The 27044-nt window shown below is 41.9% G+C and overlaps 1 protein-coding gene across 9 annotated transcripts in view; it reads left to right on the top strand.

Moving 5' to 3' along the window:
- Positions 1-27044, top strand: part of LOC131456233 (microtubule-associated protein 4-like) — a 60786-nt gene that overhangs the window by 5388 nt on the left and 28354 nt on the right. For 6 of the 9 annotated variants that reach the window (XM_058625158.1, XM_058624987.1, XM_058624828.1 and 3 more), the window contains exons 2-6: positions 9177-9362; positions 12434-12493; positions 24702-24815; positions 25638-25724; positions 26438-26626. In XM_058625158.1, coding sequence (XP_058481141.1) covers positions 9179-9362; positions 12434-12493; positions 24702-24815; positions 25638-25724; positions 26438-26626 — 634 coding nt within the window. In that variant the 5' untranslated portion in view covers positions 9177-9178. The remainder of the gene's footprint in view (positions 1-9176; positions 9363-12433; positions 12494-24701; positions 24816-25637; positions 25725-26437; positions 26627-27044) is intronic. The other 3 variants (XM_058624578.1, XM_058624659.1, XM_058624903.1) reach the window with 3 other exon arrangements.

The following is a 27044-nucleotide window of genomic DNA, read 5'->3' as shown; positions in this document are numbered from 1 at the left end:
CCTTTGTGTGTGTGTGTCTGTCAGTGTGTGTGTGCGATTGAGCGTCTCTGCTGCCTGGCATTCCATTGCCATGTGTAAAGCGCCGTTGTGCAACAATAGGGCATAGTTCCCAAAGAATGAGTGTCTATTGTGTATTTGGGTTAGTGAGCGTGTGTGTATTTGTGAGTGTGTAGGCGACGTACAGGGAATTCATTCAGGAACTGAGGAGTCTGTCCTCTCCTAAAGACGGAGGGAGGAGCAGGTGGAGGAGGAGCAGAGATGACCGGGTGGAGAGTGTCCACATGATTACCTGTCTGTCTGTCTGTCTGTCTGTCTATAAGGGGTGAAATGAGCAAATTGCAAAGGCTAAAGATTGATTCTTATTTTTTTGACTCCTCCATCTTCTGTGGAATTAACCCTTCATATCTTTAAGTTCTCAGCCTTTAAAAAAAAGAACATACAGCAGTTCTTGTGTGGTTTATTTTAAATCTGTGACACAAACAGTGAATGTTGTTGAATTCTTCTGCAGCCACTGTAGCACATTTCCATGTGAACTTCACAGTTATAGGATCTGCCAGAAACGGTTCAGTCTGCTTTTTAAACAGGACTCTAATGAGATACAGGAACCACTGACTTATACAACATAGTGAAGCACGTTTTACACACACACCACAGTAAAACACTAGCCCTTTCACTTAGCCTTCAAACAGGCCCACTGTGAGACTGAGAGTGAGTTCTGAGTGGATGTGAATGCACCACACACACACACACACACACACACACACACTCCGTGAGTAGAGTCCAACATCAGAGTCTCTGGCTGGTCTGAGCAGAGGAAGGAGCCAAGGGTACAAGCAGGAAGAGAAGGAGAATTAAAGTCAGAGTGAAGAGAAGTAAAAGGCAGCAACATTACAGATGCCAACTGTCTGCCACCAACACATCAGCATCAGCAGCAGCAGCAGCAGCAGCAGCAGAGGAACACCCTCACTCATCAACACACCTGCCTAGTAGTACATTTGTATTTTTGTATGAGTAAACAGACAATAATCTTTAAAGCTGCAACATGCAGTGACATTTAACATGTTGTTCTATGGATTTAAATGTAACAGTTCAAAAATACAACTGAGTCTGCACTCAGGGCTCAAGTCAACACAGTATATCAGCAGAACACTTCCTGTCTTTAGAGACTTAACACACAGCGCTGAACAAAGTGTTGAATCATAAAGTAAAGAGAAGAGAAAACAAAACCTTTTTTTTTTACTTGAATAAACAAAACAGATCAGTGATTGTTCTACACGTGTGTGTGTGTGTGTGTGTGTGTCAGTAAACACAGCTGGATGGATCTCACTCGTGCTTTTCCTTCTCAGAAAGTATTTAGGTTTATGTCGCTATTTGTATTTTTGAAGAAAAACAATTCTGTCTCTGTTATTACAGTATATTCCTTCTTTGACAGATATTAGAGGCTGCAGGGCCCTGTACTCTCACACACACACACACACACACACACACACACGGGAAACCCCTTACAGACCTGCAGCCTTTGCATTATTTATGGAAATGATGCTTTGTGTTGTGTAATAAGAGCTTTACAGTTACACAATAATGTTGTCTGTAAAGGTAGAGGCACACATGTTTATATACTAGTTAATATATATATATAAATTCACATATAACCTGTGTCTGAGCCATGGACACACACACACACACACACACACACACACACACACACACTGTGTGCATGCATGCATTGTGGGTCTGTGGCAGTGTAAATTCAGTCCGATCTTTGTTGGCTGTAATGTGATCCTCTGTGTGGTGTCATGTGTCGTGGGAGAGTCCACTTGCCTACATGTGCTGTAACTACTGATGATGTCATTTAAATGTGTCCTGAGTCAGTGAATCAATATAGATCTAATATTCTGCTTTATTTGTTCTAATCCATCTTAAGCTAATGAAACCCAGTGTCATCACTAAATCATGACTGAACCAAAACAGTCACTTAACATATGGAACACAATAAAATAGGTGAAGTGTGTCTTCCATACATAAACAACTAATAATGATTTAGACTGCATATTAGCAAAGTCAGGGGAGTTTTAATCTACTATTATATCTACTATTAGATGTACTATATTTCATAATCATCAAATTATTTTTTAATTAAAAAGACTTTTTAGTTTTTTACAACCCTATCTGTCAAAATGACGGACAGCCAACAAATCTAGTGCAACCACTGACGTGAAGCAGCCAACAACAGCCTCCTTCCCCACACAACAATGTGTGTGTTTGTTTAAGTAAACAACTGAGCAAAGTTCACAGAGAGTTCAAGAGCATCACTTCCTGTCCGCCTGCCTGCAGCATTGGCTTTTGTTTGTTTCTCATGTGTACAAGCCTGGTTGGGCACTGCCGCTTGGTGCTCGTATGACACAGGTCTTTATGGTCAAATGTAAATAATTAACAATAACCAGTGAATGTTTGAATGAAGACAGAATGAGTGTGTGACGGTCAGTGCTGATTCTGTGGCCACACATTGGTCAGTGCATGTTAGGTTCACACTCTGATGCCCTGATGTAAAGTCATAATAGTTAATATTAGAATGCAGTCTGCATCATTGACACACACACACACACACACACAGTCCTGCTGTAATAAAACCGATGTTGACTCAGTGTTGGCTGAATACTGTTTAGTAAACAGGAGTAAATCACATGTGACACACAGAAGCATGTTGGCAGTGTAATACAACTACTGCAAGTCATTGTCCTTTTCAGTTCAGCCACACAGGAATGTCTCCAGATACTACAGATACTTCACTCTTTAGATACTTTATACTTTGTTATTGTCTTGTCATCAACATGTATGTTTTTGTTGACCCTGATCACACAGAGATTCTGTGGCTCTGCTCCCTTTAGCTTCCACAGATACAGTACAGTCCTATCATGGAGTAGGACTGTAGAACTGCCAACACGCACACACGCACACACACACACACGCACACACACACACACACACACACACACACACACACACACTGAGTGATAGAGGATCACTGCACCTGTATGCCTCCTGAGACTAATTATAACACACACACACACACTGACACAGAGAGAGAGGCAAAGAACAACACACACACACACACACACACACACACCACTCCCTGAGGCTTTAGGCCACACCCTGTGAATGCACACACACCAGGGGCTGCAGGCTCTCTGTGTGTGTGTGTGTGTGTGTGTGTGTGTGTGTGTGTGTGTGTGTGTGTGTGTGTGTGTGTGTGTGTGTGTGTGTGTGTGTGTTGAGTGAGTGAGTGTGTGTGTGTGAGTGTGTAGTTCTTTGCCTCTCTCTCTCTCTCAGTGTGTGTATGTGTGTTTGAGTGAGTGAGTGAGTGAGTGTGTGTGTGTGTGTTGTTCTTTGCCTCTCTCTCTCAGTGTGCGTGTGTGTGTGTGTGTGGTGGCCAGATCGTGAACATACCAGCACCTTCTTACATCATTGTGTTACAGTGAAAAATAATGTGCTCACATACATCTGTCCTATCTGTGTGTGTGTGTGTGTGTGTGTGTGTGTAGTGTTCGCCGATTTGTTGGGGAGTCAAACATACGGCCCGTGGGCCGGAACTGGCCCACCAGAAGGTCCAATCTGGCCCCGCAAGATGAATTTGTGTAAACTACTGTTGTGTGAATGTTGCGGCCCCTTTAAGAGGCGGGCAAGTGTACGTGTGTGCCTGCGTGTGTGTGTGTGTGTGTGTGTTTGTGAAGTACGGGCAGATCTCCTGAGGTTTCACCCGTTCATCCCCTGTCTGTCTATCTGTTGAAGATCATTTCTAATCATATGTTAAATAGTAGAATGTTTAGTTCCTGCAGATCCTGTAGATCCACTGTCATCTGTGCGTTGTGTAAATGATAAACTAAAGCATCACATTTCACAGAGTTCTTGTTGTTTAAAGGTTGTTATACTGTGATCAGACTGTGTGTGTGTGTGTGTGTGTGTGTGTGTGGCCCCTGACTTAAACACTGAATGATGTAGTGTTCCATGTGTCATTGTGGTGATATTTGAATATTATTGACAGTAAAAGTCTTCATCAGAAGGTGAGACTTTGTGTCTCTGACCTTTAAACTGATACAATGATGTTATAAAAATATGAGTCTGCTGACCCACAGCAATAAACACAACCTTTCACCTTTATTTTTACAATATTGATAGAGATTATTGACGATCATATCGAGGTTCCTCCATGGAAGCAGCTGCTTATATTTCTGCCCAAAGGCTCATTATACTGTATATTGTACATGAAATACCTTCTGCATCATTATACATCAACACCATGGTGTTAAAATAGAGCTGCACAGTTTTGGGAAAATATGCATTTACTGATATTTAGTTTGCAATTTAATTTATAAAAATGTCAATTTTCACAGTGTTATAGATTTAAAACCTGTATTGTACCACATGACAACTACTATACTACAATATTCTAACACATTCATAGCCGCATGTTGTTCTATTGATGTCTTTAATGATGTCATGGCTGAGTGGTGCTGCTGCTGCTGCTTTACATATGTTTGACTTCCCAAATGTCCAGAGATAATAAGACCATAATACACATTTAAATGCCCTAAAGGCTCGTCTGTACTCGGGGAAATGTCAGGACTGTTTTGGTGTGAAGCTGCTGATCAGCTGCTCCTCTAAGAGTTTCACAATTAAACGCCAGAGAGTCCAGTGTTGTGTGTTTGTGACACATGTGACAGATCGATGTTCATCAGAAGAGAAGTGAAGAGCAATCAAAGGTAGAATCAAATTTTGATGTCATTCCTCTCTCAGCCACTGTGATGTTGTTGTCATGGACAAACAAAATTAACAATTAAAACACACCTGCACATGCTGTTTAGATTTAATATTGTTGCATTGTTTTATTCTTATTATTATTGTTATTTTTTTAATAATCAAATTAATGTGTATCTGAATTCAATTACTTTTTTAGTATGTTATGATTATATTTCCAGAAGGAATATGGTTATTCTTTGTGAAGCTGAGCTGGATTTTCCATATGTCATTAAACGCATCATAGCTCCGTGGACCTGCTCTAGTAGTATTGCTGGCCTTTCGTTGAAGCTGCCATTTCCTATTTGGTTATAACTTTGACTGACGTGTGTCGTCAGCCAATCAAAAACGCCCCAGGTCTGGCGGGTTTTGAAGTAAGCTATGGCCACTGCATTAACACCACTGATCCATCATGTTTCTGATCTCCTTTGTGTGCACTTTTCACAGCGATCGTTTGGAGAAAAGAAGGAAATTATTTCATGAGGAAGAAGAGGTAGATAATTTCCGGTAGTTTGAGTATTCATGATAAATTTATAAAAATTTTTTAGAAGTGGTGAGGACAAAACTGTTGATCATAAATAGTGCCGGGGACGTGTTCCCCGCCTGTCTGACGCCTATGATTATGTGGAAGCTTGTTTTTGTGTCAAATAGTGGCTTGAGTGACATAACGGAAGTTGTGATGGTAATGATGCAGTAGCCTATAGATGCGCAGTGGTGTGTGTGTGTGTGTGTGTGTGTGTGTGTGTGTGTGTGCGCTATGGTTGTTGCAGATCAACTGTCTCGTGAATATAGTGCATAATAGTGTGTTTTTTACTGAAACCCCACGGTACGCAACTGTTTATGTGGTTATTTTATCTTGATCAGTAAATGTTAGTCTTATGTCATCCACTGTGGTGTCTCAGCACAGCTGTGAACAGAAGAACCTGGAACCTGTGGTGTTGGTGAGATCTGTGTCACTGTGTGCTGACTAAGTGCTGTGATTGTGGTGAAATCCACTCGACAGGAATGTCAGTGATACCATCGCCCTCAGATTAGTGTGATGGCAGCTGGACACACACACACACACGCTGGTTTGAGTGACTTGAGAGGACACTGCATTGACTTACATTCATTGAGGTCATTGTCAAAGGTTGATGTGCAGCGACAGACAATAAACCATGTGCAATAAACTAGTGATGAGTTAATAGATAACAGGCGGTTAATTGATTACACTGAATTATAACAAACACACGTTTGTATTTAAATTAGCAGCACATACAGTTAGTGATATGAGCATCATCATCATCATCATCATCAGCTCAGATTCCAGGCATTTCGACTTCTTCTCCTGCTAATAACATCAGCGCGTTGGTTGCTTTGCCCCCTCTGCTGGTGAACGCTGTGACTACAGCACATGTGTGTGTGGGTGTCGCTTCATTCATGGACTCACAGTTGATCGGTGACGTCTCGACTGTGTGTTAAACGTGCATAAATGTTATCATAAGAGCGTAAATCTCTGTAAGTGCAGGCATTTTTACGACGTGACACGAGGAGGATTCCTGTGTGATTTAGAGGCTGTGGACAGGTATCACATGACATCCACTCACCCTCTCACTCTGTGTGTGTGTGTGTGAGTATCAGAGACACCACCAGTACAAACTAGTTACTCCTGACCAGTGCTCACTAAACTGGTCAAGCAAGTCGAGGAGGGCAAAACATTTCCAGCAGAGTTTGTTTCAGGAAACAACTTTAAATGAAATAGCTCAGAGTGTCTGATCGTCTGAAAGTAAAGCAGAAGTGTGACTGTTTGAAAAGGGGAAATCCCCTGAAATAGAGCACAGAGTGTAAATAAAGCAGTGAGATCAGTGTGTTTCCTGGAGCCGCTGTTTGTCACATGATCACAGAGAGAATGTCTCACACAATCATGTCACTGACTCCACATTATATTCAGATGGTGATCATTAACCATCATTAATCATGAGCAGTTATTTCAGGAACATTAATTACAACAGTGTAAACTACAGATGGAGGATGGTGGATTTACTCTTTAAACATTCTTCACATTGTTCCATTCATTTAAACAGACTATTGTCAAATGCTGTTATTTTTAAAATTATGTTTGGAATAATATTATTTTTGCAAATATTCCCGTGGGAATATCATTGTATAATTTTAAACTCATGTCGCCCACTAGTTACTTTGGGGGTTACATCATTAGTATTAGTTATAATAATTGAAAAGCGACACACATCATCTTTGTATTTAAAACTTTGATGGAGCTTTGAGATTTTTGAGGATTTATAATAATCTATAATCTCAGTATCATCTTTGTTCTTATTGACTCAGTATAATGTTGTTAGCTGTCATTGATGCTGCAGTGCCTTGCTCAGTGGCACAGTCAGGAGCTGGTATCTGCTCTGTCTGATTTCAAACCGCAGCACAGTACACAGAGTTTCTCTTTTGGTTTCTGAATCTGAGCTGAGAAATGATTTACAGAGATTAAACATCTGAACATTAACAGCTTTGTTGGTTTTTTAATGTTTAACTAGAGAAGATGAGATCACACAGATGCGGCTCAGAATCAAACGACGTCCTGGTTCAGATATGGTCATATATTGAACATCGAACATATTCATATATTTACTGTACTACACTCTACAGTACTACACGATACTGTACTGTAGTACATGATACTACAATTCTGCTGAATTGAAGCGTCGTCTTCCGTATTTTCCAATAGTGTTCTTTCTTGGAATGCCCACCTCCACTACTATACTACACTGTACTCTACTGTACTTCATTCTACTGTACTCAGCTATATAATTGGACTGACAGTGACCTTCTCATTTGTGTTTGACCTTGAGGCTCCTCCTCCTCCACAACTCACCGAAACATCCTCACACAGTTATGAACACCGTGATGGTGACATTAAGTAGTTCTGGAGACAGTTAGTGTAGCAGATACTGTGTGAGAGTGTGTTATCACAGTGTAGATGTGTGTGTGTGGTTTATGTACTTTATAACAGCATGTTCTACACATGTGATCTCATCTCTAGTTTTCACTTTCATATGACCTGTGACCTGTTATTGTGAGGCTCAAACTCATGTAACAAACAAACAACTTATGGTGTGTGGAAGCAGATTAACACCAGGCTTAACCTTCACCTCTGCTTTTTTGGCAGGTGGAGGACACACACACACACACACACACACACACACACACACACACACAATAGTCGTTTCCGTGGATTTCCTTCCTTCCCCTTTGTTGAGTTCAGATTATGTTCAAGTGGCTGCTGTGGTCATGTGATCATGTAGAAATAAGAGCTGAAGGAGCTGAAATACCTGAGATCAGTTGGTGTTGGAGGTCGACCTCCAGTTGGTATGAGTGGCATGGATCACCCGACTAACTGTGCAGCTGGCACTGATGACGCACACACACACACAGTGGTGATGTGGGGTTAAATATGGAACGCGGGGCAGCGTGGTTTTGTGGTGAAGTCCTTCCTGTGGTGCAGACACACCCTGCTCTCTGATACATGATGACTACACCTATACTTACATTATACTTAGACTCAGCACTAGGATACAAAGTGCATATAACATATGATAATTAGATAGATAGATAGATAGATAGATAGATAGATAGATAGATACTTTATTCATCTCACAGAGAAATTCACAATGAACATAATGAAACATGTTGATTGTCTTTACTGTCAGTGGAAATACAAACAAACCAAACAACGATGATTCATTGAATAATTAATGTTATTTTAATGGAGTAATGGATTAAAAGCCTCAGGACCTGATCATGTGTTTACCTGACTGACCGTACATGTGACTGAGTGATTAATCATTTGATTGGCTTATTGCTCACAGCCTGTTGCTCACAGGTTATCTCAGTGAAAACATTTCAAACTTTGGTTTCAGACACTTGAGCACGATTCAACCACAGCACAGACAGGTTTTTTTATTCCACTTGCATGAATTATAACATTCATACTACAGTACATGGTATGATTATGCTATATTTATATACTGTAGACACTGAATAAGATGCAGGTGTACTTACTATTGTAACAGTGGACAGTGTGAGACGTGGATGAGTGGTCAGCACTGACACAGTGTGGACAAACTCACAGTAAAGCCTGCGTTCACTCTGGAATAAAACGTTTCATTTCATTAGTTGACTTTGTTATAAAATGTCTTAAAACGGTGACGGATATTGAAATGATGTCATTGATTATCACGTTTACTGTCATCGAGGTGTGTGTGTGTTCACATGTGATTCCACCTGAAACTTCACGACTCTGTTTACTAAACTAAGTTCATTCTGCTGATGTTTCATGAACTCTTGCTTCCTTGTTCCTCACTGTGTGTGTGTGTGTGTGTGTGTTGCAGTCATGGCGGAGTTAGACCTGGATCTCGTTGATGCACTGACAGACGCTCCTCAGATGGGACCGGAGAGCCGGGTGGAGCGGGACTTTGTGGCTCAGCTGGAGGCGGAGGCTTTTGACGATAAGGTCGGCGAGACAGTGGGAAAGACGGACTACATCCCCCTGCTGGACAACGATGACCCCAGAGCAGGTGAGACTGATGTGACATGATATCACTGAGAATAAGAGATCGAGAACATTAACATGTGATCAATAACCCTGTGGTGGGCAGATAAAGGTCCAGTGTGTGAGAGTTACTGACATCTAATGGTGACAGTGCAGATTGCAGTATGTGGGACTGCTCATCAGGAAACTACGGTGGCCTTTGCAGACCAGAAAGCCTGTCATTCATTCTCTGCTTTGTCAGTTCATGCTTCTGTAGGAAAATGGTGGTGTATGATGATGATGATGATGGTCTTCATAGAACTTAAGGCTACAAAGACCAGACTGTGATTTCATAAATCCTCCTAAAATGATTAGAAAGTGCATTCAGTGCCTTGTTTTTCCTCCTGAGAAAGATATCTTAGTAACTTAGTGTGAGTTTAGTGAAGACAGCGTGGAAAAGGCCTGACGACTAACACTGAAGCCTTCACTTCAAATCTGTGTTCAATCGTTCTATACTCAGACAGAACTGATCTGGACTCTCAGTCTCAGAGAAACTTTAACACCATCCCACACCACTTTATCCAATCAGAGGCCCAGAAGTCCACAAAGAGGCGGTCCTTCCTCTGTTCCCCTCATCATTGTGTGTTCATGAGGACAATGAATCACAGCTGACAGCAGCTTCACAACTGATGAAAAACACTCAGAACTTTCCAAGGACTGACTCATGGTCAGAGGCATCAGTTCAGAGGAGAGCAGTCTGTTTAACATCTGCACGTTCTGTATGTTGAGAAATCCACAGCTCGTGTCCTTCACTAATCTGCTGAGATAAACACGTCATTAGCTCTGGATGCTGTCGTGTTATCAGCTACATATTTAACATTTAAAATGCCAGCATTTAAATTTAATGCTTTAAATTTTCAGAATCAGAATACTTTTATTATCCCAAGGGAAATTGTTTTGTTACAGTTGCTCCATATCAGACTCAGTAAGTACCAGGAAAAACAAGAGCACACAAGTTAAAATAAAAAAATTAAGATTAAAATTAAATAAAAATAGCACAAAGCCCTTGTTTAAACAACAATAACAAAATGACAAAAATATACAACGTGTACAGGATAAATTCATTTCAGTTTAACTTTTTTTTTAATCAGTTCACGAAAGAACTGTAGAAAAAAACAACAACAACAAAATATCTTGACAGGTCAAATCTAAACGTGTTCTAAATCAAAGTGTAAACAGAAGCAGGAGTCATGTGACTGTGTGTCAGTGCTGGCAGGAAACATGGTGTCATAAAACATTACAGTCGTATAATGGAGACGTGACTTTTGATAAACTTTAATTCAACAGGTTTTTACACAGTTCTGTGAACACAGTAATATACTGAGTAAAATCCCCACAGCAAAGTGAAGTCTGGTATGCTGGTGTGAATGTTATTATTGTCTGGCTGTGTAAAGATCATTTTATTACATCAAGTAAAATAACACTGGACTGAGAGTTTGGATCAAAGGTGGAATTCATCCGACTAACTATTGTAATGTGTGGATAAGTATAGGGATGGGAATGGAGTGCGCTAATGTGTGGTTATATCAAAGATGACGATACAAGACGGTCACTTGCAACACTTGTAAAGTTTCCACTTCGTCCAAAATGCTGCAACATTTGGCCACACCGATACCGTATCAGGTGATACCGATATCAGCACGAATCATACATACTTTAATGACTTATTTTGTAGTGTGGAATGTTAAAATAGGCTTGATCAAGTGATATTACTTCAACAGAGAACACTAGTCAGCAACAGTAGGTATGAGACAAACTGACCCGTTTATTATTAACCAATAGTTACATCAATTTTAACCTTCAACATAAAAATATTGGAAGTGTTCATTTCATACAGTCTATGGTTAATTTCATCAGGAGGAAAGTACCAAGTGCTCATGGGGGTGTTTTCAGAGCACCTGTGTTTCACAGGTAACAGCGTGACTCATGCCGCAGGTAAACCCGGAGCCCGGGGACCGGCCCCGCAGACGTACTTAGCTCCGTGTGTGGAGCTTCAGGACACATTTAAAACACACAAAGCTCGGTCGACAGGTGGCGCTGGTTTATGAAATAATGTTGTTTTAGCAGCTCGACCTCAGGGCAGCATCGTAGCCTCTGAGTTCAGAGGTTAAAGAAAAATGTTTGTACTTATTCCCTCACCCTATGAGAATCGATAATGGAATCAATTCCCATCCCTAGATAAGTATGATATTTATTTTCAAAGGCTTATTCATGGACTCTTGTATACAGTAAAGTCTAAGCAGCCAGTTTGACTGATGTATGATTAGGGTTAGATTAGATGATGGAGGCGATCAGTAAAACCAGTTCATGTAACCAGATCAGACTCACACTGACTCACTGTGTGTGGTCACTTGTCAGCTGTGGGCGGGCTCTGTTATCAGTAATCACCATGGACAGATGCTGGACAGCAGGACTGGACAGTCTGTCAGCAGCACAGAGCAGACAGACAGACAGACAGACAGATCACCAGGAGGACATTATGTCAGATAATCCTCATGGAGACCAAAACCTGGTCCTAATGAGGCAGAACATTTAGGACTAAGATTTGAGTTGTAGTTAAGTGAAGGTTAGGGTTAGGGTTAGTCATTAACTAGTTATGGTTAAGGTTAGTGACCACTTTATTTAGTTTGTTTAAATGAATGGAAGTCACTCAAGTGTGCGTGTTTGTGTGTGTATGTGTATGTCCGTGCATTTGTGTGTGTGTGTGTGTGTGTGTGTGTGTAAAGCAGTGAGTGTTGTGTGTCGGTTGTGAAGTGTCTTCAGTAACAATAATAAAACATGATGAAGAATCATTCACACACATCCATCCATGCATAGTGTTGTGCATTGATGATATGACTGAGTGATGATGTCACACAGCTTCACCAGCTGCTCTCTGCTGCCCCCTGCCTTCCATCTGTCTGATAACAAGCACTCAGCTCTCATTTCTATTTGAACACAGATGAGGTTTGTCATGTTTCATTTCTCTGTCTCGTCAAAGCCATTAGCACTCTAATGGATACTGGATAGTAATGTGTGTGCGTGTGTGTGTTTGTGTGTGTTTGTGTGTGTGTGCAGACACGGGTACTTCTGCGTTGGAGAATGGAGAGCAGGAAGCTCATGGGGCACAAAAGCCTGGTAAGACCCATCCCACAATTCCCTTTGCCGTCAGTCGGTCTGTGAAGGCTTTTCCTCGTCTTCACGTCATCATCATGTCTACTTTGTTTCTCTGTCGTCTTCTTACTCTCAGTGTGTGTGTGTGTGTGTGTGTGTGGGATGTGAGCTCCTCTTATTGCTTTCCATCATTCTTTCTCGTTCCTCCTCAGACCTGCTCAGACCAGGCTGCTCTCATAATGAACCTAAGATAAAACACTGTGTGTGTGTGTGTGTGTGTCACAGTCAGAGGAGGAGAAGAATATTCCAGACTCTGCCTTTAAATTATGCAAATATAGCAAAACTAAACCTTACATTTACACAGAAACTAGGACCAGGCAAAGCAGTGGCTCACACTGTTGCCTCACAGCGAGATGGTTGCCGTGTGTTTGATTCCTGTTTGTACCGAGGGTCTTTGTGTGTGGAGTCAGCATGTTCTGTGTGTGTGTGTGTGTGTGTGTGTGGGAGTTTCCTCACTCTCAGCTGAGTGTAGGGGTGAATGTTTGACCTCTGGTGACCTCACCTTTCACCAGGTCACCATGACCCTGTGGTAGAAAATGAATGAATATATGAATGAATGAATGAAACTAGGATCACAGCCTGAGATCACACCACTTTGGACACAGAAACAGGATGTTGTGATGGCGCTTAGAGTCTGTCGAGAGAGAAATGATCCAGGCTGCGCTGGATACGGAGAGTGTGCGTGTTGTGCGAGTAAAACCCAGTGGACTGATGCGTCATATTCACATTTGTGTTTTCAGACAGTTAGTGACCATGATCTGTTCAGTTTAAGGGAACAGTGAAGTCAGATCAGGACCAGTGAGATAAGAGCGACTGAAGCGACTCTTTTGTTTTTTAAATATCTAATGAGTCTTATCTACGATCAGAGATAATGAGCTGCAGCTCATTGACTCTCGTCAATCAACCACTGACATAGACTGAGAGGAGAACTCTCTCTGTGTTGTGTGTGGGAGTGTTCTGAAAGTCACATCATAGTTTTCTTTTTAGTCTTTTTCCTTCATTCCACTGTTTTACATGTGGCTTTAGTCGTGTGTGTGCGCACACAGACACACACAGACACACATGCTTTTATACTGAAACAACCACAAAAGCTTCATGTTGACTTCCTGTCCTGCTTCCTGTGTTCTGTCAAACACATGTTGTGCAGATAATGCAGCCGCTCATTTGTTAATATCTATAATATTATATGAGGCATTTACAGTGTAACTGTAATATTTTAAATAATTTTAATAGATTATGTTCATACTCACGTTCACGTTCATATTCATGTTCACTTTCATGTGTTCACGTTCATACTCATGTTCATACTTTCACGTCCATACTCACATTCACGTTCATACTCACATTCACGTTCATACTCACGTTCACGCTTTCATGTTCATACTCCCATTCACGTTCATACTCACGTTCACGTTCATACTCACGTTCATACTCACATTCACGTTCATACTCACGTTCACGCTTTCATGTTCATACTCACATTCACGTTCATACTCACGTTCACGTTCATACTCACGTTCACGTTCACGTTCATACTCACATTCACGCTTTCATGTTCATACTCACATTCACGCTTTCATGTTCATACTCACATTCACGTTCACGTTCATACTCACATTCACGCTTTCATGTTCATACTCACGTTCACGTTTATACTCGCGTTCATGTTCATACTCATGTTCACGTTCATACTCACATTCACGTTCATACTCACGTTCACGCTTTCATGTTCATACTCACATTCACGCTTTCATGTTCATACTCACATTCACGTTCACGTACATACTCACAGTCACGCTTTCATGTTCATACTCACGTTCACGTTTATACTCGCGTTCATGTTCATACTCATGTTCACGTTCATACTCACGTTCACGTTCATACTCACGTTCACGTTCACGTTCATACTCACATTCACGCTTTCATGTTCATACTCACATTCACGCTTTCATGTTCATACTCACATTCACGTTCACGTTCATACTCACATTCACGCTTTCATGTTCATACTCACGTTCACGTTTATACTCGCGTTCATGTTCATACTCATGTTCACGTTCATACTCACATTCACGTTCATACTCACGTTCACGCTTTCATGTTCATACTCACATTCACGCTTTCATGTTCATACTCACATTCACGTTCACGTACATACTCACAGTCACGCTTTCATGTTCATACTCACGTTCACGTTTATACTCGCGTTCATGTTCATACTCATGTTCACGTTCATACTCACGTTCATGTTCATACTCACGTTCATGTGTTCATGTTCATGTTTAAGGCTGTGTGTAGTTAGATGCTGTGACCGGCATGTCAGTCAAACAGCTGTGTTGTTGCATGTTGGTTGTGTAGCTCTGTGGCTGTTAGCATGTTGCATGTGTGTGTGTGTGTGTGTGTGTCATCTGTGGACCTACTTCAGTAGACAGAGCATGTGGCTTGGTGGAGGTGCGTTTGATTTATTCATCACTGTTGTCCACAGTCCTCAGGGAGCAGATGCAGGACACAGTTGGTAAAAGTAGTAACTGGGTCAGAGTTAAGACAACATCAGCTGAATCCTGACTGTGTGTGTGTGTGTGTGTGTGTGCTGCAGTGCTGCATGATAAAGACAAATATAGAGTATGTTTCCAAATATTTGACCAATGAGCTGCTTATAATCTGACCTGCTGATTAGATGAGTTGCAGATAAATTGTTGACAGCTTTACTAATCTGCTTTCTTTCTCCCCCTCCCTTTATCCCTCCCTCTCATCCCACTTTGTTCTTCTTGGTCCTTTATGTAATTATAATTTAATTCATCAATCTCTTACTTATTTTATGCCACTTTTATTATCATTTCCCCCTCTTTCTAAATAAATGTCTTGTTTTCCTCTGTGTTGCCTCCTCCTTCGCTGCTTTCACTCCCATTTTGTTGCTGTATTTTTGCACTCGTCTCCCTTGTTCTCTTCTTCTTTCCCTCCTTTCTAAATCCCCATGCTTCAGAGGACTAGATCCCGCCTCCACCACCATGCCGACTGTCAGTCAGCTGTGCTTCTGCTTCAGTGCACCTCTCCCCACACCCTGTGCAACACACACACACACACACACACACACACACACACACACACGCACACACAAAAGCTTACCCAACTCTAAAATGAATTCTAAACCTGGAGCAAAGTCTGAAAAGCCAAGATGGAGGACCAGGCAGACTGTCCTCACGATCCACTGCTGCCTCCATCACTAAGTTCAAATGTCTTATTTTGTCACTTCACTGTTTGAAGTCCTTTGTTCAGATTGACCTCAGTGACACAAAGTGACCACTCGAGGCAGCAGAAAACCAGCAGCTCCAGCTTAAATCACTGATTTTCTCTGTGGACGTTGGTGTGGGAGAGTGAGTGAGTGAGTGGTTTGAGATAAAAGTGGAAAACAAAGTCTTAGATAAACAGGTGTAGAGTACGTACTGTGGCATGAGCAAATACAACAATCAAACACAAAGCATTTATACACACTGAAGCAGACACACACTAATGTTACACACACACACACACACACACAAACACACACCACTAAAATACTGTTGTTGTCTTCCTGTTTCTCTCCTGTCACAACTAAAGTGTGTTATTAGAGCTCTTATATACAGACAGAACAGACTCTTTGACTGATGAGCAGGAAATTTGCTTATACTTTATCTTTGTATATCACTTTATCCTTTATATGCAAACTCCCATCATTAATAATGCTGTGCTGTCATTATACTGTATATGCAATACATTCAGTCAAGTTTGTTTTTGTCTTTTAGACGTAACAAGCCACAATAACTGGGCCTCATTCACAAAATATGTCAATCATTAAACATATTAAAGTTCTTTTTACACTCTTTAGTTTCACTAAAATTACAATGATGCAGAGGTTAGGGTTAGGTTAGGGTTTTGGATTATCCATAGAGTTCATAGAATCACTGGCTCGTAATCTTTCTCTGAAACTTTCTGCATGCTGTGTGTGTGTGGAGAGATGAAGTTGTTATTGAGGCCTGGTGTGATTTCTTTTTTTTTGACTAACTCGCCAAATAGACTGAGAATGTTCTTCTCAGATTAACTCGTACCGCCTCATCTACAAAGTAACAGAAAATGTTCTTGAAAACGTCCAAACAAAAGTTACAGTTTGATATTTTTTTATTATTTTTGATTAAATGCATGGCATATGCAGCATGTTAAACAGCAGATTAGTTTCTAACCGTATCTTTTTCCAGATTATCCTTTTTCTACTGTAGCTGTGCCTCTCTGTGTCACCTGCCTGCACTTTGATGCTAATAAAGCAATATATATAACACACACTCTGACTGACTTTGAGTTTCTCTGTCTTTTTTCTTCTCTCCACTCTAAGCTGAACCTTCTATCTAACGTCTAACTGCTGTGTCTCCTCCTCCTCTTCTCGTCTTTCCCTTGCAGCTTTATTTATGCACACAATGATTTCCTGTTGCACATATTTTATACCTCAGCATCTTTTTAAAGGAAAAAAGTTGCTTAGTCATGTTGGCTGTAGCCTTTAGAGTCGGTGGATGGTGTGTGAGGTGTGAAGATTAGCATGTGCTGCTGCAGGGAGAGGATTCTTTTGGTTAGAAAACACATGGCTGAAGAAACAGCAAATTATTTTACCTTTCTACATGTGGCTTAAAATGCAAAGGAAATGAAGAGAATGAAATCTTCAGTTTTTTACGGATTCTTCTTCAGGAAGTAAAGAGAAGTCACTTTTACTTTGTATATATAAAGTCTGATGCCCTGTTATCAACATGACAGGATTGTAACTGGCAGCAGTAAGACTTACCCTCTGCTTGACATTCTCACATCTTCATCATACGTACATTGAGCAGCACGATGACCATTTCTATTCACACTTATTATATGTGCTTAGAAGACGCCATGAACCCGAGGGCAGTGAAGATCCATAAGATCTGACAGGAGCTAAAGTCCCTCAGGAGGCAGCACAAATCCAGTGAGTAACAGCGCCCCCTTTGGCAGAGTTGTGGGCCATCTTGAGGAAGAGGCTGATGACTGCAGAGCAGAATGGCATCGAAGGCGCCAAAGGGAGAGAGCCACGAAATGCGCTTTGTTCATAGCTAACCGCTTTGGCTTCACCAAATCGCTGCGGGGGCAGGAAAGAAGAACTGGATCTGCACATATTGAACACCCTCAGCGACCCCCAACAGACTGATGGACCTGGGCCAGTGTGACATCTTAATAGACCCATCACCTCCCATCAAGGACTTTGATCACAGGGAACCACTTCTGAAGGAAGTCCAGGAGATTGTGAGGACAGCAAGATTAATCTCAGCTCCAGGACCCAGTGGTATCCCATACAAGGTCTACAAGAACGGCCCACTGCTACTTAAGCAACTCTGGAAGATCCTAAGAGTCATCTGGAGGAGAGGGAAGGTGGCACAACCGTTGAGGTTTGCTGAAGAAGTCTGGATCCCTAAAGAGGAGGGTTCAAATAAGATTGACCAGTTCAGGTTGAACTCCTTGCTGAATGTGGAGGGAAAGATCTGCTTCAGCATCGTAGCAAGGCAGCAGTCGGAATTCTCCGCAACGACGACTACATTGACACATCAGTGCAAAAGTGAGGGATCTGTGTGGGTCACCACAAAGGAGTGGTGTATAGGGACTCAAGAGACCCGAAGGTGGCCCTGGTGAGGACTGGGAGGAAGTGGAACGCCGCTGTGCTGGATGCTGAGTACAGGCTGCACCATAAAGAGCTGGTGGGGGTGGTGGCCCAGGGTAAAGCGGGCTTGGGGATGTTCCAAGCATCCCAGTTCAAGGAGTGCAAGGGGAAGGAGAAGCTCAGGTGGATTCAGGAGGAGAGGAGGAAGGGAGAGCAAGCAGAGCGGCTGGTCTGATGCAACAGGGCACCTGGACAAGGTGGGAGCAGGCCTTGGACTGGAAAGTGATGTGGATGGACCTTTGGCAGGCAGAGCCACACCACATCACCTTTCTGATTCGGGCAGTGTGTGACATCCTCCTGCCTAGTCTGACTGCTCAGTAAAAGACACATTGGAGCACATCTTAAGCTTCTGCCCAAAAGCCCTTGGTCAGGGTCGTTACACCTGGCGTCACAACCAGGTGCTCAAACACAATGCAGAAGCCATCAGCAAGGGGATCAACAGCTGCAGCTGAGAGCATGAGAGCACCATCCACTCAATTGCTTTTGTTAAGGCAGGATAGCAGCCAAGGCCAGGTCACAAGAGGGCAGCAGCAGGGATCCTGTCAGCGGCCCAGGACTGGCAGCTCACAGACCTTGAGGAGCAACTTTGCAAGCACCACCCTGAGGCCAGAAATCCTGCTGATCTCTAAGAACTCAAAGCAGATCATAATCGTGGAGCTGACGTGCCATGGGAGGACTGCCGAGGCTCATGACAGGAAAAGGGCTAAATATGAACAACTAGTGACCAACTGTTGAGAGCAGGGCTGGAAGGTGAGGTCAGCTGCAGCTCCACTGAGCCCTCAGTGCACTGGGCATCACAGGAGGAGCACGGAGCAGAGCCCTCAAGATCATCACGGAAGCAGCTGAGAAAGCCTCACCACAGAAGACATGTGAATATATCTTCAATAATGAAGATTATTAAACCATCAAAGCTGGAAATGGTGTCATGACGTAACTTTTAAGATAAGAAGTTGAAATTATTTTAACATGTAAACAATCATGAATAGAAACTCCAGTTGTATCCAAATTTAAATGTTCTTATTTATTTAACGGTTTTGTTGAGATGAACTTTATTGTTCAGGCTTTAGTGTCCACTGTAATGTAGAGATCACCCTGACCTGACCTGACCTGACCTGACCTGACCTGACCTGACCTGACCTGACTGAATGATGCACACTCACTGGACTCCCCTTTATATCAAAGCTTCTTATACCATTGATACATGAGATGAAAACCACTGAAAACTCCTTGTGCCCTCGCCTGAAAACTGTAAAAAGGAGAATCACACTGAGGCGATCCGTCTGTAGCTGTTCGGATCCATCCTAACTTTCTCTTGACCTTCTTTGTGTCGGTGTTTGTCACATTTGATTGTCAGGATTAACGAGTGTAGCTGCCGCAGAGGATTCTCTGACTCCCCTCAACATTTTGTTCACTCATATTTGCATTCCAGCTGTCAGCTTCCCCCTCACTTTCATGAATTGCACTTCCTTTAGTCTGAGCCCAGCGGGGTGTGTGTGTGTGTGTGTGTGTGTGTGTGTGTGTGTGTGTGTGTGTGTGTGTGTGTGTGTGTGTGTGTGTGTGTGTGTGTGTGTGTGTGTGTGTGTGTGTGTGTGTGTGAGAGAGACTGTGTGCAGTCAGTACCTGTCAAATCAACAGATGAAGGAAACAAGTGCACATGAGGAGGAGAATCACTAGTTGCCTGTGTTGATGATTCCCATTCACAGCATTTCACTTTAAAGCTGCAAGTTAAGTGTGAAGCCACACACACACACACACACAGCGTTCTGGCTGAGTCACACCTCTGAATCCATCTCCTGACACGACAATAAAAAGAATTTACAAATACCTTCACACACATAACAGCCCTCCCTCCCTCTCTCTCTGTGTGTGTGTGTGTGTGTGTGTGTGTGTGTGTGTGTGTGTGAGGATTTAGGTTTTTCCTCTCGGCTCAGGGATTAAAGCTGCACCATGAATATTTAAAGGAGCTTTATCCAGCATTTTCCTGACACATCACTTCTTGGAGTAAAAGACTGTGACAGCGCGGGTTTAGACTCCCTGACAGTAAAAGGATGGTGCATAAAAGCTGCTGCGCGGTCCTCAGATGATGGACTGTTTCTAAGCACATGTTTGATGAGTGCATAAAACACAGTCGATCTGCAGAAGTCTCAAATTTCACATACAAAGTTTTTATGCTTGAGGGATTAATTAAAGTAAATGAAAATGGTGCATATGTAGAACAACTTTACTATTACTGAGTATTATTAATATTACTAGCAAATATTACTATGACAATAGAAACAAACATAATCTGCACAACTCCTTTATTGTGTCTTCCTTCACACACACACACACTCTTTATCCTACATGATGATCCTTCCACTGTAAAGCACATCTGCTCACACACACACACACATTTCCTTTTTCTCACTAAGTAGGACAGGTCACATCATATAGTGTGTGTGTGTGTGTTTCTATCCTTCGCAGGGACATTTTCGTGTGTCTTCTTCAGGCTTAAGACCTGGTTTTTATGGTTAGAGAATACATTATTGAGTCTATGAGGAAGGTTTCCTTTACGCAGTTAGAAAAACATGCGTGTGTGTCGTGTGTTTCTGTCAGGAGGAGGTTGAGAGGACCTACAGGTGTCACAATAACACACACACACACACAGAGACATTGTCACATGTAGCGCACCTTCCCTCTCGACTGCCTGTCAGTGCACATCACGCTCTCACCACCACTGCATGATTCTCCTGACTCCTCCCCCTCCACATTCTGCTCTCCTTCTTCTTCTTCTTCTTCTTCTTCTTCTTCTTACACAGCACACTAACACTGTGCGGCTTCATTGAGGAACACAGTTGTTATCTGTGAAGAAAAGTACAGACTAACAAAGGCTCAGGCTTGTTTTGTAGCTGGCAGGTGGGACACATGGATATACAATGTCCCAGATTGACACAGGTCCCTTCATGATGTCCACGTCCATTTTACCTGAAATAAAAGTGTCAATACACGAGGAGATCTTGATAAATGTGTGATGTGATGAAGAGTTTTGATTTCTCAGAACCTGTCAGACACAAAAAGAGAGTCCTCACACAGTTCTATTGATGCTGGTGGTGTTTTGTCTTGTTGTTAAGGCTCACAGACGCTGACTGCTGCAGCAGATGCTATAAAAATGAAACCTTATCTGAGTTGCTGGCTGGATTAATAAAACTAGGCCACACTAGGGTGTTGTATAGTAACTGTTCATATCTAAAAAGGAAGGAATTAATACTAAAACAAGAGGGGAATCTCTTCAAATACTGACTCCTCTATCTGCAACTTAACTCAGTTCCAGTTGCTTACAGCTAATTAGTGGATATGACTATGACCTGGATGAGTCAGAAGCTTTCATTGTTGTTAACCAGTGAATTATATTGTTTCACACATTCATAGACTTTGTATCAGGCAGTTTGAGTCTGGTTCAAAGATTCATGATTAATGCTGTGTCATCATTCTCAGCAGAGAATATCACTGTGTCCTCTTAGTGAACTATCGGTGTGGGCCTGTGGTCCTGCAGTGGTCCTGCACTGACCCTGATCCTGCCGGCTCCTGGTGTTTGGCCCAGCCTGAGGAGCTGAGTCTGAGGCAGAGGGGCCAGCAGAGGCTGGGGTCAGCTGGAGGACAGCTGCAGGACTTCAGCACATCCTCTCAGCTCATCCCAGATTAGACTGTTCTAAAAAGAAGAGCGGACTGAAGGAAACTGTGTTTGTTGTTTAGCTTTAATGATGGCATCAGAAAGTTTACTGTTATACTGTGTTACAGTATAATCATCCTGGATGTGAATGTTAAAGCTGCCTGCGTCACAGTATTCATCATTCATCTAACAACAACAACAACAACAACAATAATAATAATGATACTAATGCATTTAATCTAGACAACAGATACAACTCATCCATGACCTTCAGTTGACTTTACTGCAGGTTACATTCAACCGTGTGGAAAAGTAACAAAACAACAGCCTTCCATTCTTTGTCTCCTGCAATACCTGAACCCTTTGACCTAGTTAACTGTTTACACATGTCTAATAGTATAACTAGTCTCTAACTAGTATAATAGTATAACTAGTCTCTAACTAGAATAACAAGTCTGCAACTAGAATAACAAGTCTGCAACTAGTATAAAAGTACAACTAGTCTGTAACTAGTATAATAGTATAACTAGTCTGTAACTATAATAAGGAGTCAAGATTCAAGATTCTTTATTGTCATTATGCAAGCATAACAAAATTTCCTCCCGAGACTCTCAGCAAACATCTGCAACTAGAGTCTGCAACTAGTATAAAAGTATAACTAGTCTGTAACTAGTATAATAGTATAACTAGTCTGTAACTATAATAAGGAGTCAAGATTCAAGATTCAAGATTCTTTATTGTCATTATGCAAGCATAACAAAATTTCCTCCCGAGACTCTCAGCAAACATCTGCAACTAGAGTCTGCAACTAGTATAAAAGTATAACTAGTCTGTAAATAGTATAATAGTATAACTAGTCTGTAACTAGTATAATAGTATAACTAGTCTGTAACTAGAATAATTAGTCTGTAACTAGTAAAACTAGTCTGTAACTAGTATAATAGTGTAACTAGCATAGTGGTATAACTGGTCTGTAACTAGCATAATATTAATACTAGTCTGTAACTAGTATAATAATACAAGTAGCATAATATTATAACTAGTCTAATAATATTTCTAGCATAATATAACTAGTCTGTAGTTAGTATAATAGTATAAGTAGTCTGTAACTAGTATAATAGTATAATTAGTCCGTAACTAGTATAATAGTATAACTAGTCTGTAAATAGCATAAACATAAACATATTTTATCTAAATAATCTGGTGTTATTGAACGTTCATAGACAATATTCTTCCTCTAACTCCTTTAACTCCTGATTCTCAATCTGTTGCACAACAAAAGTGTCCATGTATGTGTGTGTATGTGTGTGTGTGAGTTTGTGTTTTGTCCAATGCTATATTTATCCATTTTATTCTGTCAGGTCAACCATTTGTCCTCCAAGCATGGAGTAGACTCTGTCTGTCTGTCTGTCTGTCTGTCTGTCTGTCTGTCTGTCTGTCTGTCTGTCTGTCCGTCCGTCTGTCCGTCTGTCTGTGTGTGTGTGCGTCCTCAGATGTTAAATTCATCTGTCAAACTCAAAGTTGCTGTGCTCTGTCTTGCAGTACATTGTCCTCATGCTGAGGTCAGCAGCTTCCCTGCAGCAGCACAGACTCTTATGTAATTTATAAATTTGGTTCACACTAAACCCAGGATCTCTGTCTCATAGTAGAACAAGTCACACTTTAGTGGTTAAAGATCACAGAGTTAAGTCCGGTTAGCAAGTTCAACTCACCAGACAAATGTAAACGTGTCAAATGTCACCAATAAAGACAAAGATTATCTTTGGTCTTCTTCTCTGTGAAGACAATAAATCAAGCATGAATATGGTTTTCCATGTTTGTTTTTTTTGCTGCTGTTGCTGTTACTGCTGCTGCTGCTGCTGCTGCTGCTGCACATAAAGCAGCGTGTATATACATAAAGAAGAAGAAGGGCAGCACAGTGACCAGTGTTCATCAGCAAAGTCTGACTCAGCACATGAGCTGTTACTTCATCACATTTGTGCTGAGACAGTGAGGACGAGTGAGGACGAGTGAGGACGAGTGAGGACGAGTTCTGCTGCACCAGAGTGTTTTTCACTGAATCTGTGACCCGACAGTGGAGTGACAGACAGTGCACACCCAGCCATGGTCTCTCTGTCTCTCTCTCTGTCTCTCCCTCTCTCTCTGTCTCTGTGTGTGTCTCAGACATGGAGACATTTGTGTCTTTGGGTATTGTCCTGTCTGTTCGCCTCACTGTCACCCTCTGTGGACGCTGTTGGGGGAGGGTTACCGCTGGTGCCTCCCTCCTTCTCCTCACTTCCTGTTTATTCACCTCACTTTCATCCATGTGAGATTTCACTACCTAAGTCCTCGTCCCCGTCTTTGTTGCACCTCCTTCAGTCTTCAGTCGTCTCTCTGACCCGCGCTCGTCTCGTCTCTTGTCGTTGGTTTTCCACTCAGGACTTTTCGCCCACACGGGTTAAAAGGTGACTGCAGGAGTAGAGTGGGAGGGGGAGTGTGTTGGCTGGCGGGGGCCTGGGACCTGAACCAGACAGACAGAGAGACGTCACAGCATGACATTTGTGTGTGTGTGTGTGTCTGGGGGTTCACAGTATTAGTAGCTCAGAGCCAGTTGAGTCTGCAGCAGAGACAGAACAGACTCAGAGTCTCTGAGCAGCTCATAACAAACACCACTGAGGGTTTGTGCTGAATGGGACCAGGATTTCTGCTTCTGAGCACATTTGGCAGGTGAGAGGGTGAGTGTGTGTGTGTGTGTGTGTGTGTGAGATTAAATCAGGGCTGAACAGTAACACGTCATCAGTAAAGAGCTGGAGCTGATGTCCAATCATTGGTTTTGTCTGCAGGTTGTAAGCTGTCCTCAGGAGGACAGACATCACTGTCACATCCACAGCCTCAGGGCGAGGTGCGACCTCTCTCCCTGGACCAGAATCAGGCCTTGGGCATAGACTTCCTATCAGGTATGAAGGTCAAGAACAATCTTCATTAATCTGTGATAAAACAGCAGAGTTTGTTGCTTCTGATGCTTCGGTTCAATCATTTGAAGTTTGAAATATGAACATAAAGAACTTTTGTAAACAGCTGATGACTGAGAAAGAATTCATGTTATATCTGAGAACGTGATGCTTATTCTAATGAATTCATCTCAAATAAGCAATGATCTGCTTGTTGATCGATGTTTCCCAAACCCACCACGTCCTCAAATGTCTTATTTATTATCAGCCAAAGACAAAGACACAAAGTCACATTCAAGAAAAACCAAACACCGGTTCATCTGTGTCAATAATCATTTACACAATCGTGAGGACATTCATTTTCTTTGTTATATTTACATAGTTTTTCTTTGCTCAGTGGTAGAGCGACTCGTCTTTCAACTCAAAGGTTGATGTGCTGTATGAAAGGGTGAGTGAGTGAATGGGTGGGTGGGTGAATGACAAAACTGTGGTGTCATCAAGACTAGAAAAACTCTGAATCAGTCTCGGGTCAAACCCAGTTTCAGTATTCAGAGCAACATTCTTCTTTTATTTTAAGATGTCAACACTTTGGCCTCTTGGTTCTGGTTTGGTTCTGGTTTGGTTCTGTCCTCCTCCTCCACTTCATCAACCCAAACCTTCACATCAATCCACTTATCTATCAACTTGCTTCAACTTATTCTTTCCTTCTGCTCTTGCCTGTTTCTGTCCTCTGGTTCTCTGTCCTCTCTGTCCTCTCTGTCCTCTCTGTCCTCTGGTTCTCTGTCCTCTCTGTCCTCTCTGTCCTCTCTGTCCTGTGTCCTCTGCCAGCGTCCATGGCAGGTTACTTAGATCCTGTGGACTCTCACAGCAGCTCAGCTCATATGATGGACACTGGTGTGATGGCAGCTTTCTCAGGTAGAGCTTCATCATTTTCCTCAAACAGCTTTGACACAGAGATAATGAGCTGATATCAGCTGTGATCACAGTAGCAATTATCTGTATTTCTTCTTTAGAAATGTTAAACATGTCTTTCACAGAAAGATGTCTTTATTTTGTTCATAAACTTAAATTCAAGTTCTGGTCTGAAGGTTGTGTTAACTTGAACTTGGATTAACTGGAGTTATTTTCACTGAAGCTTCAACAAATCATTGATTTGAATTAAGTTGATGATTCAAACATTGTCCTCAAAAACACTGTCACCTGAAGTTCTTTAATGAACATCGAGATTATCAGTTAAATGATGCTTATTTGATCACTTTTGCTTTACATGCATGAAGTTTAAAAACATTACTAATTTATTTTTATTATTATTATTATTATTATTATTATAATAGCCACATTGTTTAATGATTGTGTTGTAAAAACTTCATATTCATGTTCTCTCTGTCATAGTTTATTTACATTATTGTAAAGACTGAGGATAAAGACGTGACCTTTTAGAAATAAACTTATTGAAACTGTTCACATTAGATCGTGTTCTTCAGTGAGAGGCAGCAGCAGCAGCAGCAGCAGCAGCAGCAGCAGCAGCAGCAGCAGCAGCTTCACACACATCACATGTTCCATATCAAATGTGCTTCAGACAAAATGACTTTAACGTTTGTTTCTCTGTGGCTGCTTCTCTTTCTTAGGTTTCTCTCAACCCAGTGAGATGGGCTTCAGTGTGGAGACGGGAGCTGCACCGCTGCAGGCGGAGAGACCTCCGAGCATCGCAGAGCCCCAGCAGTCCACACCTGCAGCAGGGTCAGAGGCCCCTAAAGAGCACAGCCCCATGCTCCCTGAACCACAGGTCCCTCGCAGCCCTGCAGATGTGTCATCAGGTGAGAAACCTTCGCAAAATCAACACATTCTCTTTAGACTAAAAGTGGTTGGTGATGGTGTGATGAAGTTCACACACACTGGAAATACATGGATGCAGTCACAGTCAGTGATTTAACATCATGGTAAACAGAAGCTGTTGATCCACTGCTGCCTCCATCAGTAAGTGTAAATGTCTTATTAAGACTTAAACTCATTGTTCACCTCAGTGAGGCAGCAGTGGACCAGCAGCTGCTGTGTCTCTGTGCTTTTCTTTAAGGACAGAGATCAATAATCGGCTGCTGGTGATAGTGTGATGCTCTGTGTTGTCTTGATTTCACCTTCACGTCTTAAATAGACTTTTTTTGGCTGATCTTCTCCCCGGTTCAGATATTTAATTGTGTTGAGCTTTCCTTTAACTTAACTTAACTTCAACTTAAT

Source organism: Solea solea, chromosome 1 (assembly GCF_958295425.1).
Source record: "Solea solea chromosome 1, fSolSol10.1, whole genome shotgun sequence".
In the NCBI taxonomy this organism is placed as follows: Eukaryota; Metazoa; Chordata; class Actinopteri; order Pleuronectiformes; family Soleidae; genus Solea; species Solea solea.
This window is presented reverse-complemented; position numbering and strand designations above follow the sequence as displayed.